Below are 24,303 nucleotides of genomic sequence, written 5' to 3'. Positions count from 1 at the left end.
GAACTGCACAATATCTGTGTCCGTCCAAGTGCAGAAAATGCCTTGAATCCCCAATTACCTTAGTAAACAGAGCATGCCACTAGGACAACAGCTTGACTGAATGTTAGCTGGAAAATTATTCCCTTGGTGAGTTACTGTGAGACCAACAAGGAAGGACAGAGGGGTCTGGAGGAAAATACTCTTAACCAAAAAAAGGTGAGAAAAAAAAAAAAGATTTCAAAGATCTGTTTGGTTTTGGAACCAGAGAAAGAACCAGTGCATTTGAACCTATTTAAATGAAAATTTTATTTTACTAGTCTTCCTCTTACAACCTGCATAGTCATGCTTAAGACAAAGCCCCATCAGCTTTAGCTCCCTATTCTCACCTAGGATACATAGCAAATCTGTTTAGTTATTATCTAATGCTAGAAGCATTCTTGCTCCCAGATAGGAAATTGCAGTCTTCCAGCACCAGATTTAGAATAGTGGCATTTTATTTTGTATCTAATATATTATATTGTTAGAAGGTTATGGTAGAGCAAGGTTATTCTCTTGATAGCACTCTACTTCATATAAAAATCCAAAGATAAACTGAGAGATTAAAACATGCTTGAAAAATAAAAATCCTCAGCAAACATGCCCACAGCAGGGACATTACTACTAACTGCAAGAGAGAACTCATTATACTAAGGGTAGGATAAATAGCCCTCTTTGTATAGAGCTTTAAAGGACTCCAAAAACTTACTTTATCATATTTCCCTTACACAGAAGAACGTAAGGCCTAGAATTAAGAAATATTGGTCTTGATCTTTGCCCACTGAGGGTGAGCGCCTCAATGAATTCTCAGTGAAACCCATAATGAGTACTGCTGACGCAGACGTGTTGTTAAGTCACACTTTCTCTGCTTATGAATTTCCTCAGGAGGAATTTGTCCTAGCTGACATACTGTCTATAGGCCAGAACACTAACAAAACAGTATCATCCTTTTATATAGATTACTTTATGTATCTTCCCACAAATTGTACCAGATGAAAAGTATTTAATTTTGCCATCTGCAAGCAAATCAAACAATCTGATCTAAAGCTTGCCCAAGTTAGGGAAAAGGCTTTAATCGGGCTTTGGCTCACTTTCTAAATGTGACTGAGATGTTTTATAGCTATTTCCAGAAAGCAAAACTTCACTATAAATCAACACAGCATACTACCTGCTCAGCTTCATATATGCACATATGTTTTCTTGACTTGTTAATAAAAGCTATTCTCCCTTATTATAAAAGCTAACTCATTTTCTTCTCTGAATCTTTTCAGAAATAGGCTAAGAGCATACGAAAATATCTTTGACTTAGTTTATTTCCCTCCCATTATTAATTAATGGAACAAATACATTACTGGACTTAAAATGCACTCTGAAACTGTGATTTTAATATACTTTATTGAAAAAGTACACAGTTTTAAATTATTTTCAATGGGACAAAGCAATGGTCACCTCTGTCTATCTACCAAGTCCTTTTTTGATGAATCATGACTACCATATGCCAAATTCACATCTGCATGACTAGCAAAGTAAAAAGATAAATCTTTTTTTTCAACATATCTTTAAGAATTTATATCACCAACAGTTTAAAATCATGAAATGCTGATGCTCTGACTATATTTCATGTCCTCTGTGTTGCACCATTTCCCAGTTCACAGTTTATCCATGTATTAGCATGCCAATTGAACATATCAGTCAATGTCACCTTGAGAAAATTGTCAACAGCAAAGGAAGAAGAACAAAAGGAGGTTTAGCAGTGAGGCCTGGGACACCACCACATTCTCTTGCATTTTCCTAAAGAGAGAAAAAAAAAAAAAAGGGAAAAAAAATACAAGCCATTACACTCAACTGTGATATATGAGCATTTATCAAACTACAGAGGCAAAAGAAGATACCACCAACAAAATGAAAACCATGAAATAAATATACTTAGAAAGTAATACAGGTGCATATTTTCATTTGAACAAGTTTAGGTTATAGACTGAAACTAAGCAGGACCAACAAGAATTACACGATGACCTTCATGCCATATTTTAGGTCTCATTCTACATTCCATTACAACACCAAAGGCACTACTAAATAGTTACTATAGAGTAAAATTGGTGTCTATGAACATATGCTATATGAACGACTGTAATCATGTCCTGGTCTCTATCTTCTTGCTGCTAGACAAATGAATATTGTGGAGAACACAGGCTAGTAAATATGTGCAGTGATCCCTCCCAAGCAATATTATGTGTAAATGTAATGACTATACCATGGCAGTTGATATAGTGAAGTTAGTCACTGAAAAAAACAGTAACAGCACGAAGTTCCCAACCATCCCTAATGAGGAATCTTGCGGTCAGTGCCTGAGGCAGAATGAACTCTCAAATATTCCTGGCTGCCAGTCTGTGCTTACATCCTACCACTTTCTATTATGTGATATAAAACAGTCTACAAAAGCAGCAAGTCAAGACAATGTCTATAGGAGTTCTAAAATTTTTTTCTGCACTTACAATGTCACTCACTTCCCTTAGTAACGTGTTCTGAGTGTTCTGAATATTTCCTGATGTTTTATATTAGAAGATATCTCTCCTCTTTATTTTTTCAAAGAAATAAAACATCTACCAGAGTCCAAAAGAAAGAAGTAAAAACTTACTTCAGGGTGAAATCCATGACAAGATTCTGGGCGTCTTCTTATCTTCTGAGATTTTAAACGTTCACATTTAAGAGATTCGTTATGTACGATGTAGTTAAGGAGAGATCTTCTGAGCACTGCATTTAAATGTCCTGAGTTCATCTGAGTGTTTTGAAATGCATATAGTGCAATTCTTTTAGCTCCTTCCTTTTCCCTCTCAAATATCCAAGGAGAAATGTGTGATCAACATAAGAAAAATAAGGTAATTCTAAATGCCTCGGTGATCCATTGCTTAGACAGTATCATTTGCACTTACACTGTTAACCTGTCTTTCAATAATAAGTCTGCAATAAAAGCACACTACTTTTGATAAATTCCATCTTAAGAGAGAAAACAAACCCGGAAATATACGGAACAGCACAGAATAAAAAGTATGGCAACTAAAAATACAAGTGATATATTTACTTTACTAAATTTTCATATTTATGGAAAGCAGCATTCTGAAGCATTTTCAATGCTCCAGTACAACTGTGAAATAATTTTTAAAAAAGTCTATACTGTAAGAAGTTTCATAAGTTCTAATATCAGCAGCTCAGAAGGAACTTACATCCTTACTGCCTAACATGGAAGATTTTCAGCTATCTAAAAAAGCAGACTGTGACCTTACAATACTCAAAGATGTGTGTAAGTGTGTTTCTTAATTTGTATTGGTTATCCTAAATATCTAAAATGTGAATTACAGCCCCAGCACTTTATAATGGAGAATGATACATTATTTGAGATTCTTAAGTCATGTAATGCAAGTTCTTATGTAAGAAGAAATTTTTCAATACTTGCATCTTGAATCTGTTCTTCACAACTTGGCAAATAAAAGGATATACCTTATTTCTATAGGTGCCATGGTAATTGGCGGCACAGAATCACAGAAGCATTCATTGTCCACTACCACCATAAAAAGATTGCTGCTTGGGATTTGCTGGATGACAAAAGACCTGCAAATAAAAAAGAAAGCAATTAATGGCAATATTCTGTATTTCTTAGCAACAAGTTTTGTTAAGGTATTTTGAACTTCTCAACAACACCTGTATTACAGTCACAAACATCATTGACTTTATAACTTTATATATAATCATACTAAATCTCTACACCTTGTAGAAGTAGAGGGCCTTGGGCAATGCTTTCCTCAGCTCATAGAATATGGCTGCACATTTTGAGATGTTCATGATGCTTAGCAGACAGGTGTAGCAGAACGGATAGGCTTATACTGCTGATATGCTAATGCCTGTTACCCTGAACTGGGACACAAGTGAATTACCAAGGAGTTTATCATTCTTTTTTCTTCCTTTAATAATGAATCTTTCCTACATAATGAATACTTAGCTATCTATTTATGATCTGGAATTTTTAAGTACCCATGAAACCAATCTGCATAAATAAGTAAGGTTCTTCTGCAGCCAGATGGCAATAACTCCTGGTCCCTTCTTTAGCCTCTAGAATCACATTAGGGGTTTATTCACTCTGGACCTTGTGTGTAGCTACTTGAACTATTGAGAAAGATCTCAGCTTTCACCTGGCCTCTTGAGAGTCATTTTATTACTGAGACAACAAATGAGAGATTAAACCTCAAAATCTTCCTAAGTGAGGAGATTTATTTTAGAATGATGACGACTATACGGTACAAATATGGTGATAAATCAGCACCACATTAAAATTAAGACAAAGTATGCAATTCAAAAGGCGTGAGAGAAATAAAGGCATTGCTTGTGAGAAGGAAAGCACCCAGGAGAGACCAGGGAAGGAATCTGTGGACACAACTCAGTGATCCACATAGTTTCAATAAGCTGAACTTTTAAGCATGTACCAAAGAGAAAGGGTGGAGGAAGAGCTAAGTAGGCACTGTTTAAACCTTTCTTTGAAATTCAGGACATGATACAAAGAAAGGCTTTAAGACTTAGAGCCATTTCTTTATAAATATATATATATATATATAAATGTTATGTCAGAATTTCTATATCATATTTACAGAATATCTGCCATACTGAGTATTGTTGAAATCAGACAGTTCCAGGAATTAGGTGTTTTTCAGTGTGGTACACTAGTAAATGCACAGAACCTTAAGTGATGGCTTGAGCACCAAGATGATGTGGAGAGAAACATATTTTCCTCAGACATCTTTAGTTAAAATGCATATTGTCTTACTAAAATAACTCCCTGCATTTTCCAAAAATCACAGAAGATGAAATAGTGGAAGGGGTGCGGCATATTTGAACCCAGTTTCAGAAAAAAATAATTGGAAAACCTGCTATAAAAATGTTGCCAACGGAAAGATTAAACACTTTTTGGTATTTTTTTAAACTTACTAAACCTCCATTAAAATTACACTTAGAGTGATCTGCAATATGTTAGCTTTATGTTTATACATGAAATATACATTTATGGCATAATGTAAGAGGTTGAACTTTATAAATGTACCTACCAAACAGCTGGAGCATGTAGCAAGACTGACATCATTGTAATGGAGCATCTGTGGCTTTGTGGATTTGTGTGTGGGAGAAATGGGGCCAATAAAAGAAAAGGAGGGAAAATCTTTAACAGACAGTAACGCCAAAATTGTACTGCATGAATTTCACAAAACAGTTATGTATAAATCAAACCCCAAAGGACAGAAAAAAAAAAAAAAGCGCGATTTCTTTTCATTTGGATTTTGAGCATTCAGAAACTTGTATTTATTGAATCTTTAAAACTAAAGAAAAGTATCTGAAAGACAAAAAATATTGTCACAATTAATTGTTTGCTAAATGATTCATTCCTCTTTGAGGAGTGGGGAATAACCACTCTTCTGTTGTACCTAATGTATGTCTGGCTCAAAGTGCTTTTGTAATAACCCCTTTTCGTGCTCCCCAGGTGAATACTGAAGCCTGTGAGAAAGCATGTACCGTACAGCCAGCCCTAAAGGTGGCATTTCACAAAAGGTGGACACATTTCCCATATTATTTCTTCTTTCAGCCACTTCTGTAGCATGGCATAAGGACTGCACAGTATAGGGTACTCCTTCCCCAAAGAAGAAAGAGGAAAAAAATAATAATAAAAAAAATTTAACCCAGAAGAAAGTTTTCACTATGGAATTGTGATGTTGAGTAGATGATTACATGGATTCTCTGACAAAATGGTTAAAGGCTATGAAGGTTGGTAGGAATGAAGTTCTACAGAAAATTTTGCTAGACATGGTAATTTGGGTTACTCTGTATATGCCTGCATTTATGGAAATTATCAGTTAAAGAAGCTGCAATGAGCAATATATTAAGTCAAAAAAAAACTTTGTACTTTTGGAATTATATGATAGACATCTACAATTTACACTGGTTCCATTTACTGAACACTGAATATTGTTATAAATCTATAGTCTGTTTATCTGTTACAAATGTTTGTAAGGTGCCTAGCCTTATGGTAACTGCCAAGGAATATGTGACTGTCAGATAAACAGCCATAAAAATATGAAACTTCTGGTTTGCTGCAGCAGTTATATTCCATAGGGCAAATCCATCTTAACCAATATCTTGCAAAGTGGAACAACTAGCTTCTTATTGACCATATTAGAAGTAAATTCAAAAAAGAGCATTAACTTCCACAAGTAGTAAATGAATGTTTTCTCTTTTACAATTATTGAATGTAATCTTGAACTGAAGTTGTGAATCCAAATGCATGTCCTCACCAGTCATTTACTTGTGTGTTCACAGGCAAAGGATTAAGATATCATCAAGTGAAGACAGAGGACTGAAGACAGAGACTGAGTTGAGCAAATAATTAGGAAAAAAAAAATCCAATTTAGCTTTCTTTTCTATTAATAGAATGTGCACAAGCAAATTATACTTCTTTCAGCTGCTGCAATTTAAGATTATTTCATAGACATAAGGTATTCTTACCCTCACTAAGTCATCAGCAAAGAAGTTTCTGCCAGTTATTAACCTCTGCAGTTGCTCTGTGACTATTCAGATAATTCACCTGGCACTGCTTCCATGCCCAAGCTGGGGAAAGCCCACAGTCGTCCCAGCAGTGGGTCTTCTTTTTGAGTTCAGCATTCAGTTTCCATGGTGACATGCACATGCATCTTTGAAGCTAATTTTGAGTGAATGTACATGCCAGTAAGTCTCAGGAACTGGACATTCACAGGGAACAAAAGGTGCATAAACACAGTTGGAACAAAATATTTTAAATACTGAAATATTCCACCAAAATGTTTCATTGTGTACACCAAGATTTAGCTGCGAGGGAGAAGAGTTTCTAGCAAAGCAGCTTGCATGACTGCAGTGGGAAATAAAGAAAGTTGCTGACAAACTAATGAAAATGGCCTTGCCTTTTAAGTAAGCTCCTCTGTGAGTCTCTAAAATTTATATTACAATAAGCATTTCTGAACACCTGCTGGCTAAGGCTGTCCTTTGTGTCACTGGCAATATGGGAGTGAACTATCAGTGAGAAAGTAAAGATTTCTATCAAACTTTATTGCTGGTTTAAAAAGCATAAGAAATGTTTAATGCCTATGTTTAATACTGATGGAGAATGTTTGGTTTAAAAGCTCTTTTTAAGTTAAGCAATGTAAATCTTTTGATTTGAACCTTTTTCCTTTACAACAGTATCATCATCATTTGATAGTCGAAGCATAGAAAAAGCCTTGCATATGTCTCCATATATAAAATGTAATAAGCGGTTGTGGTTCCTGTTACGTTGAAGTCACACTGAGTCAATAAGAACCTTAGTAATTATTTCTGCTCCATCTTTCATCCACTGAGGAACTGGCTTGGTTTATTTAAAGTGCCGGTCCAGAGGTTCAAAACAGGCCTGAACACAAACTGCTTCTTCACTTTGCTTTCAAAGGGAAGGTGAGGAAGGAAGAAATTTAATACTTGAAAGGGGTAGAAAGAAAATCTAGTCATGCCAAACTGTTTTGTTAACCAAGAAAAACTAAGAGCAGAGAAGAAACCTTCCAGAAACTCTGTATTTTGAGTCAGAGCATTTGATAACACTTCTCATGTTGCACACCCCTTATCTGTTCCTTTCTAACCTATTTCTGTATCAGACCATATAAAAACATCTGCATAAATATCATTCAAAATGATTTGGAAAAAAATCAGCTTCATGCTTTACCTGGAAATAGTAATGGTTTTGCATGCAAGTATTTATTAAACCTGTTCCTTCAGAATCATTTTTCCATTTTGGAATAAAACACAGAAAATTTGGAATTCAGGTCTCACTGCATTCATAATTATATTTGCTAAAGTCATGCTTATGCGGGCATGATAATAAAGCATGCTTTTAAGAAGTGAGTTCTTATTGCATTCTCTAAGGCTTCAACACTATATGTGCATTCTCTAAGGCTTCAACACTATATGTGCCTGGTGGCTGAATGACTCTTCCCACAGGGAACCAGTTATTTCTAATTTCTTAAGATAGCCTAGAATTTTGAAACTTTAATAGAAGGACTGTAATACACATCTTGGAGGGCAGTCAAAATGGCTACCTTTACTCATGTAACTTAGGTGCCTACTAATGCTGCAGACACAGACTATTCAAAGATAATTCAGACCAGGAGCTTGTCTGTGGTGATCTGAGTAATCCTCTGCCTGTCTTCCTTTCTTTGAAATGGCAGAACAGTGACCCTGTAGGGAAAAGCATCCGAACTCAGTGAAATTTGATGCCTAGACCTAAATGCGGACCACAACACCTGTTCTAAAAAATCTATCAAACTACATTAAAACCTTTTTTTTTTTCTTTTAAACTTGAATCTCTTCATCTTGTTTGTATATATTAAAGTTTTCATACAGTTACATAAAATGTATTGTTTCTTCCACAGACTGTGGTTCATAGAATCATCAAGGTTAGAAAAGACCTCCAAGATCATCTGGTCCAGCCATCCCCTTACTACCAATATCACCCACCAAACCATGTCCCTAAGCACCAGGTCCAACCTTTCCTTGAACACCCCCAGGGGTGGTGACTCCACCACCTCCCTGGGCAACCTGTTCCAATGCCTGACTACTCTTTCCAAAAATAAATGTCTCCTAATTTCCAACCTGAACCTCCCCTGGCACAACTTGGGGCCATTACCTCTAGTCGTCTGCAAGAAGAGGATGACCTCCAGCTCCCCACACCTTCCTTTCAGGTAGTTGTAGAGAGCAATAAGGTCTCCCCTGAGCCTCCCCTTCTCCAGACTAAACAACCCCAGTTCCCTCAGCTGCTTCTCACAGGACTTGTGTTCCAGACCCTTCACCAGCTTCGTAGCCCTTCTCTGGACATACTCCAGGGCCTCAATGTCCTTGTAGTGAGGGTCCTTCTTTTGCTTCCTTTCATCTTGCAGCCTCTGAACCTCTGGTCTGGCAAAGTATCAGTAAGACAACTGGAGAGTGACCAATATGCCTAGAAGGGAGGGGGATGTTCAGATCTCGGGGAAAAGGGCAGGGATGATAGGACAAGCAGTCCTGAAGTAAGAGCATGGCCAACTTGAAGATCACACCCTTCTGTAAGCCACTTACTGCCATCACTGCTTAATACAGGACATTGCTTCATGACTGAGTCACAAGGACAAACTCTGTATATGCATCTTCTCTATGAAATTTCCCTAACATAACCGCATCCATAACAGGCAAAGCTGAAATAATTCAACTTCAAATATGTAAAATGTGTCTTATTCTGCTAAGCTAACATAACGTTTAAGTTGTTTACTTTATTTGACTATAACATCTGCTATTAAAGGAAATCGATATCCCTGTTAAACAGATTAGTCTCTGTATTTCCACACAGAAGAACTAATCTATTTCTTTGTCTACTGGCATTCATTTTTGGACAGAATGCAAACTAAACCCAGACCTGAGGTTTCCCTATTAATAAGCAGCCATTTACATAGCCTCAGACACACCTAATCTTAAGAACATATGTTGAGTGCAGCGTATTTTATATGGGACTGACAGTGAGCCAGACAGCTTGTAGAGAGGACGCAGTTGTATTATACTATTCAGACTGGGCATCCCAAATGCCCAATCACTTATTGGTCACCTGCACTGAACTATTTTCCTTTTCCTGGCTTACAGCCACTAGCTGGTGGCCAATGACACTGCTACAAGACACATTTCAATGACAAAGAGTGACAGTAAACCTCTAAGTAGCATTCAGCAGTATCTGGTTTTCAGATCCATTTCCCCGTTCCTTCTTCAGATAGCAAAGGTTGCGAAGTGTTTGAGGGGACAAAATGAATAACAAGCAATGGGGAACTCTGAAGATACAGGACAAGGTTATGCTTGAGGAACCAAAAATTTAGAGAAAATATCTTTTTCTTATCCTGCAGAATGGAAGATATTTCTTTGCGGTTCGGAGACAATTTGAGTATGGCACCAGCATTAAAAGCAATTCAATTTATTTAAAGACAGTGCTGTATGTTTCTAGTTAAAACTTAATTCTTGCTTTATCACAGAAACACTGCACTGTTGTGCTTTGCTTTAAACCATGTATCTTCAGGACTAAGAATTATTTTGATCTATATGACATATTTTACAGCTACTATTTCTTTTTTTCTTTTTTTAATTTTACAAAAATATGCTGCTATTATATCCATGCTCATGATGACAGATGCTAGCTATGCAGTCAAGTACATGGTTGCGATAAACACACAGTTTAGGCAGGACTTTAATTCTACAAACATTTAAATAGCTGTTTAGATTCATATTTGATTTCATGATCATAAGCTTTAACACCACAATTCAAGGAAAAAAATCCATTATACATATATTCTTTTTTTTTCCTTTTTTTTTTTTTTTTTCTGTAATCAGTCACTTTTAGGAGGCAATGAAAAAGAGACCTTTTAGCTATTAGTTGTTTTGCCCATGAAGAAGAATCCTACAAAACATGGAAGAATTTCACTATGATTGTTTGAACTGGAAAAAAAAATAGGACAATGTTTTCAAATTGGCAACCTAAATGCAGGCACAAAGAATTGAAAAAATATTCTGAATTTCTATGGTATTCAACTCAGTCCCCACTGGAAGCTCAGATGTTTGAACATCTATGTAAAGTTGGCCACTTCCCTCCAGGCCTTTCATTGTATTTTTTGAGTGCAAACATGAATTATAGAAGTTTGAGTATTTTGGATTAAGATTAGTTTTTAATTTGAGATTACATTTCATATCTGTCAAATTTGATCTTTCCTATTTTTTAGAGAAAGAAAAAACATACCAGCACCAGGGTACAGTAAACGGAAAATGTTGTGCACTCTGCACTCAAATATCTCTTCCTAACATAACTGTTGGTTGCAAATGTTCAACCCTAATGGTCTGGAACAAACTTTAACCATTCAACTGAAGTGCAGATATCTGCTGTGCTTTACCCAACTCCTATCATGTGCTTTCCAGGCTGCTAGCTACATTTCCAACCCACATTTCTCTCACTTACCGCATTTTTAAATGAATGAATGAAATGTTTATACCACAATCATAAATTGGGCTACTTGTGTTTTTTTTTTTTTTCTTCCAAATAAATGATGGTAGAGAATAGAATATCTTTAACGCAATTTGTAAAAATAATATATATGCCAATAGTAACATTTCTTAGTGAAGTTAAACTATATGAAAAAACAGCTAGTCATTCTCTCATATAAAAAGACACAGATAAGCTCTCAGCTTCAGGCCTGTAACGTGACCCCATGCAAGCAACATATTGCTACCACATATAGCCTCACTGACTAACACAATTTGGTGTCGGTATAAATGTACCTACTTAAAACAAAGTTTAGATTCAAGGACTTAAAAGAACAATATCATCCTCACTGTCCCCATGCCTGCAAAAGATCTGGAACCTTGGAAAGCTGTTGCATGGTTGGGAACTGCTTTGTTTGGTACAGTAAACCCCAGAAGTGCCCTTCATCTCTCATTATCAATCAGGGAATGTTTTCTCATAAATCTACAGCTCAGATAATAATACCTTACCAAACACATCTTAGAAACTTTACAAACATCCAAAAGTTTTGGGTATATAGAATTTGGAATGAAAAAAGTACTTCTGTACTGATGATTTCTAGTCCAGATGCCCACCCTTATGAGGATGTAAGATTATGGAGAATTTTGGATCACTAGAGTTAAAGTGGAATGCAAAACTTTTACAAAGAAATCAAGCTCAGCAATCCCACAAATGTTAAATGTTAGTCAAGGTTGATATTCCTGAACAAATTTGAGCTCACTTTTGAGACTGTGGCATAACTGGGTCTCCCTAGTCAGTGAGTACCCAATTCTATGATAAACTGCTTACAACAAACAACAGAGGGGATACAGTAATGGGCATAAAACAGTGTATCAGAGGGATCTTAAAACTCAGGTGTTGCTTTCTGACATTGGTCACAGGTTAGCAGAAGACAGAGAGATGCAGTTCTACTGTGGCGTTAGCCAATGTGTGTTTTTAGCATTTGAGCCCTAATCAAGTAGCTGGGGTTTGCATTGAGAGAAATCTCGGATATTTTTTAAAATGTTAGATTATGTCTAAGCTAAATTCTAAATATAATTTCAATATTAAGAAGCTAGATGATTTCCTCTGATTTAGGAAGGCTCACAGATATCACATGACATTGTAAAAGTCAGTTCTGAACTGCATGAGGGCTAACTACTATTTAGGTCTACTCTACAAAGCTGATCTAACTATAGCAAAGAAGCAATTTGTATAGTTTGTACAACAAGCCACCTGCCTAAACAGCCTAACAGTTGTTGTGTCAGTATAGTTATATTATACAGCGAGCCCGATTACAGTATAAAGATTAGAAAGCCACAAATACATAAGTAGTGCTTCTTTGATTTATTTTAGTTTTAGGTTTAGGTTGACAAATCTCTATCATGTTTTTAAAATTTATAATCATTATAACTATGATAACAAAGCTATGTGATACCAACTGCATTGCATTTTTTTGAACTAGTTCCTAAGTCTATTTTTCAAAGAATAAACACATCGATGTAAAGATTTCTGGAACTGTTTTTAGACAGAGACTCTTTGTAGAGCTACTAGGAGAACAGTAATTCTAGGAATATAGACTATAATTACATCAATGATAGTTAAATACTATTTGTTCACAGCTATTTAAATATTTGTTCATTGATCTTTTCTACTTGTATATAAACAGGAGTAAGAAATTCAGATACTATTATGATTAAGATTACATCCATAGGAAAACTACAATGTCAATCAATACAGACTATCCATACATCAGCACCTAGGGTGGCACAATCAGAGAATCACAGAAGTTTAGGGATTGGTAGGAACCTTGAGAGATCATCTAGTCCAACCTCCCAGGAACAAATAAGAACAGATCTATCCAAAAAAGGCAATACTAAAGATCTAATGTCTACCTTATTCATACTCCGGGGATGTATTTCAAATTAGCTTGTCTAGCTCCCTGAACTGAACTTTTGATTTCATTTCATATAGAAAATCAAGCTGGCATGGTCCAGGACTGCCATGAAACACAAACTGATGTATAAACAGCAGGGATGATCAGGAGCTGCATTAAAAAAAAAAAAAAAAAAGTGTAATAAAATATAGAACTAAAATGCTCATCACAATGTGCTTTGCAAGGATGTTGTTAATTTGTGTAGATATAAACTTTACCAACGACTGAGAATACAATATCTGAAAGAATTAAGCACACTGCATGTCATCATCTCCACAGCTATTAAAAACTCTGTATTATTTAAGGAAATATAAATGTCCCCTGCATGGCATTCAAATATGAAGATTCATGTTGTTTTTCAAACTCAAAGGTTATTAAATATCTGTTAAACTCCCAAGTCCTTTATAAAGAGAAGTGTTAAATGTACAGATGCCTAAGTCATATTTGTGTTGTTTGTCATCAGTCAGGCTGTATTATATTGTTAATATATTATAAACTGAAATGGGTTTCTAACTATTAGCAATTCTTCACAAGTATGCCTGGCTTTAAAAATTCACTTCAGTGTCTTCCAATTTTAATAAGTTTTCATGTTCCAAACAATTTTTGATATGTATATTACTACTCAGATGAATATATTATGACATTCATACAACAATTTAAATCTCTTGTTATTACAAAGCATCCTTTCACTGTGTCAGCTACTATCTATCATTTGGTTAATATTTATTACGGCTTGTTTAAAATGTAAAATTATGTTAAGTTTTAAGCAGTGGTAATATTTACGTTTTACAGCACTACTGAGCTTAACTATGAACACTGAATGAGTGGAGATCACCACTTTCCCACGCTTAAATTTTCTATGTAAACTGCTCAAGCAGTTCAGCTGTGGGCTATTTGGAAGATATAAGTGGGGAACTGGGGAGCTAAGAGATGGAGCACAACTCATCCTACTTGTCAGAAAACAAAACAAAACAAAACAACCCTACAGTGAAACTAATGAATCATCATAGAATCATAGAACAGCTTGGGTTGGAAGGGACCTTAAAGATCATCTAGTTCCAACCCCTCTGCAATGGGCAGGGACACCACCCAACAGATCACGCTGCCAAGGGCACCATCCAACCTGGCCTTGAACACCTTCAGGGATGGGGCATCCACAACTTCTCTAGGCAACCTGTTCCTGTGCCTCACCACTCTCTGAGTGAGGAATATCCACCTAACATTTAATTAAAATCTCCCCTCCTTTAGTTTAAAACCATTCCCTCTTGTCATATTGTTATCTGCCCAAGCAAAAAGTTGCTCTCCATCTTTTTTAAAAAAAAAAAACATTGAAAAGTTGAAATGAGGTCCCACCAGAGCCACCTTTTCTTCAGGCTGAACATTCCCAGCTCTCTCATTCTTTCTTCATAGGAGATGAAAACATCAATGGACTGAATTGCTAGGAAGCTGCCCAATGCATCTCCAAGATTTTATAGCACTTACAGATGGACCACATTGTCAGTGCTATGAAGTTTCCTAATGAAAAAGTTGTACACAACTGCAAGAAAAGACCACTGTACATTTCCTTATCTTTCTCTACTTTCTGTGGAATCCCCATTTCATTCAGTATATATTCCTTACTATCAAAATGATGTTTGAAAAAAGATTACTCTGGTTAATTATTTTATTTTATTTTTTTCACATTAAATGTACTTTTTATCCTTTGATCCATAGTGATTTTTTTTATTCTCTACATTTTTCATGACCACTACAATGCCAAACAAATGGAGAGACAGAGTCTGAATTAGCAAATACAGATGTGCATGGCTTTGTCAACTAGACAAGCAAACTCCAAGGTTTTGATTCCTTTTGGAAAACTTTGATATAAACAGAAATTGAGAATAATAATGAAAGGCTATCTCCAATGCTAGGTGCTATTCAGTGTATATGCAGCTATAACACTGAATTCAACTAACACATTAAAAAGGGTCCAAAACAAAGAAGGAATATTAAAAATCTTTGTCTTAAAAAAAAATAAAGTGTTGACAACTGTCCAAAGGATTGTTAAACTAATGACTGTCAGGCACAGACCTTCCTGGTAACATGGGTATCATCTCCTATCATTTCATATGCCTATTTTCTTAAATGAAAATAGTAATTTACAGTGTTTGCTGAACTGGTCATTCAAAATATACATTATCAAGGGTAAAGATAAAATTACCCATATGGTGACTTTAAATTGCACCTGCATGACAAACAGTATAATCACTGTTGCTTTTGGAATAAAGAGGAAATTAGTCAGCATACACATTGGAGACGTGTTGGTAACATGATATAGGATTTTACACTAAGTATAAAAACCTTTAGTAAACAATTCCACTAGACCAGATTGCATAATTTGATACTTTATTAATTTTTTTTAGGGAAGAGCAGAAAACGATCTTTCGGGGTCTTGTGGAGTTTGGGGGCTTCAGCTACTACAAGGTTCTTCCAGTACTAATGCTGCTCCAAACACTTTCTAACATTGATAAATATTCTGAAAGTCTGGAAGATCCTGATTTCAAAACAGAGGTGCAAGATGACTCCATAGACACAATTTTGACTCTTGAGACTTCAAGAATTAACTACTGAAGTATGTTGAATGCTGTTTCCCTTTAAGATGCTCCTTGACTTCAATGAACATATAAGTAAAGCTCTCAGAGATTAAAATCTGTTCACCATCGTCAAGACCACCAGTGTGACTATAGCACACCTTTGGCTCAACATGGGCATAGGTCAAAACCATTTATTTGTATGGTATCACATGTGAACTTGACATGGTTGCTGAAAAAACAGCCATATAAAACACACAGTCTAAAAATAAAGTATGGTGAAATATAGGGAACATTTGCTTCAGGGTCATATAAGATGGATATGGTAAAATGGATACAACCTAAAATGTCTTCTAGAAGACTGATAATAATCTACTGCCCAAACTACTCCAGGAAATCTACAGGGATATTCTGATGCATGTATACAGAGCTCCAAATGAGAAGAAATTGGCCCTTGATGCTTTGCTTGTTTTATGTGGCAAGCTGATTTGTTTAGAAGTAAACTAACTACATCTGAAAAGGCAAATGATTATTTATTTCATGGGAAATTGAACTGCATATTTATTTACACATTTTAAACACGATCAAGTACAGCAGTTTGGCAAGCTTCTACGGATCAACAAATGCAGAAACATTTTAGCAAATGATGGCATAGCTCAAGATTAAGTGGTTTTTAAAAACCATTACCATTTTAATGTCTACAGATTGCACTATTCCGACACCAATATACTCATGCCCTGAACAATCTGAATCTAATTTGCATCGTTATTTATCTGTTACTGCCAAATAAGTGCAATCAGTGGACAAGTCTTAAATTTGCCGTTAGAAATCTACACAAAGGGTTCAGCGTCATCATGAACTATAATTCCACCATCATTTATCTCTTCTTATTGACAATGTACAGAACACAATGCTCAGCCTCTAAAGAAAGCAAGAGAAGTCATCTGTTTTATTGACGATCTTCCCTGTCAGATAATTGCTTACTAACAATGCAATGGGCCAAATATATAGTACATGGGACAGTGTTTAATCAATTGAGCAATTCCTACTAATTTAACAATTAATTTTCATGAAGTATACAACATAGTAAAGGAAATACTTTTCATCTTGCATAATTAAGACAAGTGCAAAAGTCTTTCCCTGAGTTAGGATGATTGTAGCTACATATTTCCTTGCTTCCCTAGTGAGCATATACCTTTCTGGTATTTACTTTTCTCTTTATTTTGTGTTTTAAGTCTGTGAACAAAGAATCAACTAGGAACAAAACTACTTCAAGTTTATGGTATTCACCTTGTGCAACCACAATTACTGCAACTGAAATAGAAGGGGGCTTTGGTTTTGGGGTCAATGGATGTATGGCCAGATTCTTGAACTGCACTGAAGTCCAGTATATTATCGCACATGAAGAGAGGTTAAAAGGGCAGACTTTTAAACATCTGACTTTGCAACTGCCGCCTGATTTCTATATCCATAGTTTCTAGAGTTGCACATGCAAATTTGGCAACCATGCACTCAATTCAACTTTGAAATTCTAATACATACTTAATATTTAAATCCATCAAGTATTTTGATGAGTAAGTTGCTGTGTTTACAGATGATCTATACCCACACTCACAGCTGCCTGAGTTAATGATAAAATTAATGGTATTTATAAAAATGAATGAAACTAAACAAAAATATCAGAAATTTCATGTGAAAATTAGATTTGTAATGAGAGAAAACTTTTTTTTTTCCTTCCTGTTTGTTCTAAAAATGGATGAATAGATATACTAAAAATATCAGGCATCTTTCTCTGGTCAGATATCATAACAGCCATTGTCCATTCTAATTTATAACAACACAACATAATTTTTAGTGCTTTTTAAACTCTGCAACACTGGGAGTAGCAAAAGGCAAAAACTGGTCATGTAACTGGTGAGAGCTGCTGGAGAACATTGGTTGACATACTTGCATTAAAAATTGTCTAACATATTGGGGCAATACCTCACAACACTGCAAAAGCGTTGAGATGCTTATTTAGCCAGAGTTCAAATCTAATGCCTAATCAAAAACACATCTCTGAACAGCAGAACATCTTTAAAACCTACACCAAGTGTCTTTGGCATTAGTATCTTTCTGACTCAACAGAAAGAGCGCCAGTCAACATTGATAAAAAAGAATTTCTCTTAGGCAATAAACTATTTCCAGTACTGAAGCTGCCATGGAACATTTAACAGTCTATCATCCGAGTTTTCTGATGTACCTCTTTTTTTCTTCTTTTCCTATAAAAGGGAATAGCTTACTGGAAAACATGAAAGCATTTCAGATTTTTAAAGAATCCTAGTTTTTCTCTTTTGTTGACAGTGCTTAGAAAATGTGGGTTGACTTGTTTTTGATTGCTGTTTAAATAACAGATTAATTTAATAATCGTTGGGATATTGAATAACAAAAAATTACAGGGTTGGACAGCCAAACCCTGACCCTAATGACATTCTTACGTTAATTCTTATTTTCTTTTAGGCTCCTGCTTTCTTAATAAAACCTATATTTTTGAAAATCAGTTTTAAACATTGCAAATTATCTCAAAGTAGTATTTATTTTCTGCTAGTAAGAGATAAGTTTACATATACAGAGTATATTTTATATGTCTGTATATATTTAGTGCCTGACTTAAGTCCACTTCAGTTTATAGGTTCTCTTCCATTGCCTGAAAAAGTTTTCAGAGATGGCTTGCAAAGGTGAGCCAGATATTTATGAAGTAATTAACATGTAGTCCTTTTTACTGAGTGTGATTTATTTGTGAGGATATTTTAAATCTAAGCACCCATCATGAAATGTTAGGATTGGAAACATTTATATGAACAAGGTTTAGTTTTCATAACTACAGTTGGTAACTGTTCCCCTTGGACTAAGCACTGTGAAGTGCTGAGTATTCCTACAAGACCAGTAACAGCACATCCAGTACTGAATCAGACTGAGCCTTTGACTCTCACCACGTGACCTTGTTGACTATGACTGTGACTTTGTTAGCAATAACACAGTATTTGTACTCCAAAATGTCTTATCTAAGTAACATTATATAGTTTCAATTAACAGCAGTCATCATTTTCACTTCTACTATGCAACTGCTTTTATACTCCTTACTCAGACAAGGGCTCTACTGTGCCTGACACTGTAGGAAAGAAAGACAGTGACTTGAACAAGTAACTTGTGACACAAACTTCCTTGCAGCAGAATATTTGCACAACTTTTGGTTGCAAACCTGTTCACAGAATACTGACTTTTTCTAGAGTGTCCTTGAAACGAAATGGTAAGCCTGCAATATTAGAGCGCATGCATATTCAGCTAAATATTTACATACCTCTTCTATTTGCAATCAAGATTTGCAAGTATACATCATAAACAGATTAATCTATAACACAATCCAAAGAAGGCACATAAAATAATTCCACTGTCTCAATGGGATCTGAATTGAAGCCCCAATATGTAATAGACGATGTGCAGAACACAGAGTCAGTTTAAGACTCTGCATATAAAACTGAACCCTAATTTTGAGTCATTGAGCTCATCATTCTTGAATTATAAGTATTAAGCAATACACTTGCTTGTAAAAATATTTATTGATACTGAGGCCACGAAACAGAAAACTGTGTCAGAAGATGTAGGTCTACAAAGGACTTTTGGGTCAAATTCCTTAGCTGTTCTGCGGGAAAGTGTCCTGGGTTATAACAAAAATATTTGGAATCTAATGCAGTCTGCAATCTTAGATCCAATTTGTAGATTGTTAATGACAGTGGGTAAACGGTATAACGAAGAACTTTCCCATGAGAATCTAACAGTTCTTCTGGATTATTTCTTTAGGTTTTGTCATTGCTTGTGGAGAAAAATAATGGGTGCCTTGAGATCAGTTTGTATCTTACAGGGTTTTCTTTTTTTTTTTCCTTTTTTTTTTTTGTTTTGTTCCACTGTGGAACACAAAATGTTTTTCTATGAAAAAAGATCTTAGTGCATTATTTTTGAAATACTATAATTTTCACTAAACTCAGTTTCCAACTCAGCTCTGTCCAAGCATTTCAGAATTGTGTTATTTTTGAAAGTTATTTCCTTTGACCTGAAGTTACCTAAAAAGACAGACTGAAATCTGCATTCCTTTGAGAAAACCTAGTCTTGTTAAATTAATCTTCTTTTCATGGAGACATGACTGTTTGCAATATTTAATCATGAGAGATATGATAATTTGTTATACAACTTCTCAGTAATCCCCCACTAAATGATCACAAAGCTGCTTGAACTCTACAAAGCTGGCACAAGCATCCATAGCAGTGTAATATACATTGTATTTGATATGTCAAGTGGAAAAGTCATAGCTTGATTTTGCTGATTTTGTCCTTTTTTAGTTAGTGGGATCTATTGTTACACTTAAAGGATTCCCTCGGATCAATTTACAAAGCACTTGTGCTTCTATCTCACAAGACCATATAAGAAGAATTATTCACGAGACATTAATAATTTCCTTTTAATTAGAAGTTGTTCAGCAGCAAATTAAAAGTGACTATTAGCACTTAAAATATATCTCCAATCTACTTACTCTTATTTCCTGTTCTAAAGCAAGATATTGAAGAGAAAATTTAGGAGCAAATCCAGAAGCGTACCTACTAACTTCAAAGAGAAGAAGTTTTCACCTTTGTTTGCTAATTGCATGTTGATTTAGTCTGGAAGGGGACAGTTGTAACAATTTTTGATTGATTTATAAATTCTTCTGGACATTTATATTAATAGACAAATTATTACTGTAACTATCTCTTCTTTTAACCCTATGAGGAGTGACTTTACAGTAGCACTGGCAGAACTGACAAGGTTACAGCACTGACACGTGAGATTTGTTGCTACTAACTCAGCTTCCGTGCAATGAAAGTTTGCAGGATAGGTTTAATCCTCTCCCAGTCTTTCAGCCTAACAGTTCTAAGCAGGAAACATGTTTGGCATGCGAGCAAAACAACCAGATCTCACCGTACCACAGGGGAACTTGTAACCTATCCAGCAGGGTTTCGTAGGAGAGCTAACAGTACAACATTCTCTGTATCTAAACCTTTGCAGAACTTGCCCTTAGAATGCTGCTTGTTTCCAGGAGAAGACTTCACTATTCTTTGAAATTAGCAAAAGTCTCTACTGGTTTTACATTGTTAAAAGAAAACAACAGGCACTGCTTTAATTTAAGAGTATCAAACTTCTAAATGACCCCTAGAATAAGAGAAATGACACCCTGACAGAGGTCATTATTTAAGATAAAACATAACATACTTGTACATTCTTTAACAAAACCTTGGATAATTCAGTTTTACTGCTTTGTCACAAACAGTTGTATAAAAAAAATTGAAAGGGCTTACTTGAAACAGTCATCGCAAACAATATTCCCCGTGGTCTCCTTTATAGTGCGTTCGGAAACAAAAGCTGGATATTCAGTATCACAGGGCTCTAGGGTTTGTTTCAATCTCTGCGCTATAGGCATAGCAAAAAAAAAAAAAATCTCGATGTTAACATGGGAAGAACAGCACACAAAATTCTGAACAATATGAGACGCTGTATTACAGAGCTCACAGAGAATGGAAATGTTACTCAGCTTCTGCCACCCTGTGAGATTTCCTAGGCAGTGCATAACACAATTTTTTTTCAATTAAAAGAAAAAAAAAGTTTATCCATGGAATATAATTTAGTAACACATAACTGTTAAAGTAGTTATTCATAGTTTAGCCTTTGCCAGCCTTTTTTTTTTTTTTTTTTTTTTTTTTTTACATATTTATGCACAAGTTTTTTATTCTTTCTCTGTGGGTTTGGGATGGACTTACTGTTGTTTTTATTTCAGTGATGCTGTGCATCACTAACTTATTAACTATGGGTGTTTACATGTATTTGATAACTAAATTGTGGTAGATTTTACTGAAGCCAAAATACTTTTTTGGATTACTTCTTGGGGATCTTTAGAGACTTTCAGCAGTTAAAATAACTCTGTGGGTAGGGGACAGAAGCATTACCTTATCCAGAACTAATGCTTGTAATCTGCTTCCCAAGATAGTAATAATAAAAGCTCCATAATGCTTTTCGTCCAAAGCCCTTTTGCCGAAACAGTGCAAGGGAGAAGGAAGTGACACTATTTATGCCTTAAAGCTTGGGAAATCAAGGTACAAGGAAACAGTGTGACTGGCTCAAGGTCAAACTACAGGACAGTAGCAGAGCTGGGAACTGAAGGCAGCTCTTCTGACTCTCACGCTGATGTATCTGTTGGGCAGTCTCTCTCATTCCCTTTCTTTTTCCTCTCCAACCCTTCAGTCTTCCTTAACACACTTGCACATCAGCACAAATGTTAAGGCTATCTTAAACTAATTGCTAAGTGAGAAAACAAGACCAAGTATGACAAAAATAGATTACACTAAACAGGCTCTGGGACTCCACAGATCTTCCATTAGAGACAATCCGTTTGAGAGCCAGTGGTGTATCTGTTACACAGTGGCAGGGGAATGACCAAAACCGCATCTGCAATCAAGCACTAGGATGCACATTTCTGAACTATTCTTATTTTTGTATATAACTAAAATAAATATTCCCCCAAATAGTACCTCAAGAAAAGTCCTAAAGCTGGTCAGAAAAGTTTTGTTATTTCTGATGTTTCCATTATGGAACTAACTTTAACAAGTTAGCATTTTTGTAAAAATTATGACTAGTTCTACTATACCTTCTTCCTTTCTCTTCTTTTCTCTTTCTGTGTTGCTAAGAATGACCAAAATTTACCTCATCTGTAATTTTGGGTCTACTCTCACTTGTATCAACATAAGATTCATATAACAAAGAGGCTGTCAGAAATGGCAGACCAGCCTGACACCGGTCTCAGATTTTCAGACCCTCTTTAGAGTCCAGAAGATGGTGGGGTTGCCCAAGGTGTAGAACGTCAGCTTCTTCCTCACATTTACAAATGTGATTGACATTACAGGACCTTGTGCAGGAGTGCTTTTCCTACTGGGGTTTGGTAAATTGGCAGCTGTGTGGGGATGCTCTTGAATTTTCATAATTTGTAGTGCTCTAAACAGACGTTTATTTTTATGAGACAAAGAGGGATGCTGCCCTTAAAGGATGTTTTCCCTAGCATACAATGCAAGTGCCATTGGATATTCATGTCAGGATACATCACAGCATATTTGTACAGTACACTTGTAAGAAACATTGAAAAAAGTTACCCATTTCCTACTCAGGCTGCTTTGCACTGTTATATAAGCACCAGGCTCTAAGACTGGCATAACTGCCATTCCTCTTCAGATGTAAGGGACAGTTCTGCCTTTCCTGGGGCTAGCACAGCAAACCTTAGCGTCCTTCACAGCCATAAGTGTGAGACATTTTTCATCACCTTTAGGGACATCACTGGAAAGTTACTCTTGGTTTTTAGAAGACTCATGTAGAAACTTCTGATTATGAAGCAGCCTGAAAAGCAAATGGTGCCTAGCTGGTTCTCGCAGAGGTGTTTGTATATGTGCATCCAATCTGCAACAGACTGTTCATGTATCAGAAGAAATGGCTTCAGCTTTGCGATGCAGTATAGTTTCCATCAGCATGGGAAACACTACACTAAGTTGATGCACGTCAATTTCCAGAAGGCTCTTATCAAATCTTCACCTCCAGCAGACACCCATCTCAGCCTCCCTTTCCCCCTACACAGCATTTAAAACATGTTAGGCAGAAGCTGACAAGTGCTGCAAGTGCTCTGCCACTTACTGCCATACTGTCCAGTTGCTCTTAGGACAGTTTATATATATATATATATATATAATATTTTTTCTATTATTTTTTTTTCTAGAAGAGTTCCAACATTTTATTACTATAGAGGACACTGGAATATTCCAGGGCATCAGGGTGTTCCATTTTCCCCATACTCTAACTTCTTCTAACTTTTTTCAGGATATTATTCTGGCATAAAGACAGCCTAGTATCCAGTCAATGTAAATAGGAATTAAAATCTAAAGTAACAATTTTATCTCCTGCCTTGTTGAAGAATATAGAAATCTGCAAATAGGAAGCTGAAGAATTCACTTTAAATCATTGTACCAGTCAAGGGCATGCTGCACAACTGGCTTATGAAGTAGCCAATTGAATGGCGCAGATGCAAATTAGCCCCTTACTTTTGAGCAACACTTCCAAAATGTCATTAAAAGTCTGCTAAAACATAAGAGGCAGCTGAAATTCAAAACTTCCATTCCTTAGGAGAAGATTTATTCTTTATGGCTAAAATATCATTATTATTTCAGATGAGGCCTCAATATTTTAAAATATCCTGAATTTTTATAAATCCAGATTTTTTTGTTTTTAACTATTTTGATTAGGAAGATTAAAAATATATATTTTTAACCTCTCTTGTTTAAAAATCAAAGTGTAAAAAATTTACTATCTTAAGTTTTAAAACTTATCTCCTTATGAAATTATACTGAAATGACCATGTTCCTTTGGAATTTAGTTGAAATTGTATTCTCCAGCACAAGAACTTCCTACATGTCATAATAGCCCCAGGAAAAAATAAATAGTATAATCAGAAAAAGGCTAGTGTAATTGCCTTATTCATAAAGATTGCTTTGGAATGAAGGGAAACATTGTAGAAAAAAATCATTATTTACTATTTTAACGTTTCTATTACAGTAGTGTACTGTATTCCTAGAGCGCACACAAGC

The 24,303-nt window shown here is 35.6% G+C and overlaps 1 protein-coding gene across 1 annotated transcript in view; it reads right to left on the bottom strand.

Moving 5' to 3' along the window:
- Positions 1-1,391: 1,391 nt before the first annotated feature.
- CACNA2D3 (calcium voltage-gated channel auxiliary subunit alpha2delta 3) overlaps positions 1,392-24,303 on the bottom strand; it is a 455,579-nt gene continuing 432,667 nt past the window's right edge. The window contains exons 35-38 of the mRNA XM_035558456.2: positions 20,983-21,094; positions 3,512-3,624; positions 2,654-2,736; positions 1,392-1,806 (exon numbers count right to left, since the gene is read on the bottom strand). Coding sequence (XP_035414349.1) covers positions 1,714-1,806; positions 2,654-2,736; positions 3,512-3,624; positions 20,983-21,094 — 401 coding nt within the window. The 3' untranslated portion in view covers positions 1,392-1,713. The remainder of the gene's footprint in view (positions 1,807-2,653; positions 2,737-3,511; positions 3,625-20,982; positions 21,095-24,303) is intronic.

The sequence above is a fragment of the Cygnus atratus genome, chromosome 10, assembly GCF_013377495.2.
Source record: "Cygnus atratus isolate AKBS03 ecotype Queensland, Australia chromosome 10, CAtr_DNAZoo_HiC_assembly, whole genome shotgun sequence".
Lineage (NCBI taxonomy): Eukaryota > Metazoa > Chordata > Aves > Anseriformes > Anatidae > Cygnus > Cygnus atratus.
The sequence above is the reverse complement of the archived record's forward strand: the minus strand, read 5'-3'. Positions and strand labels throughout refer to the sequence as shown.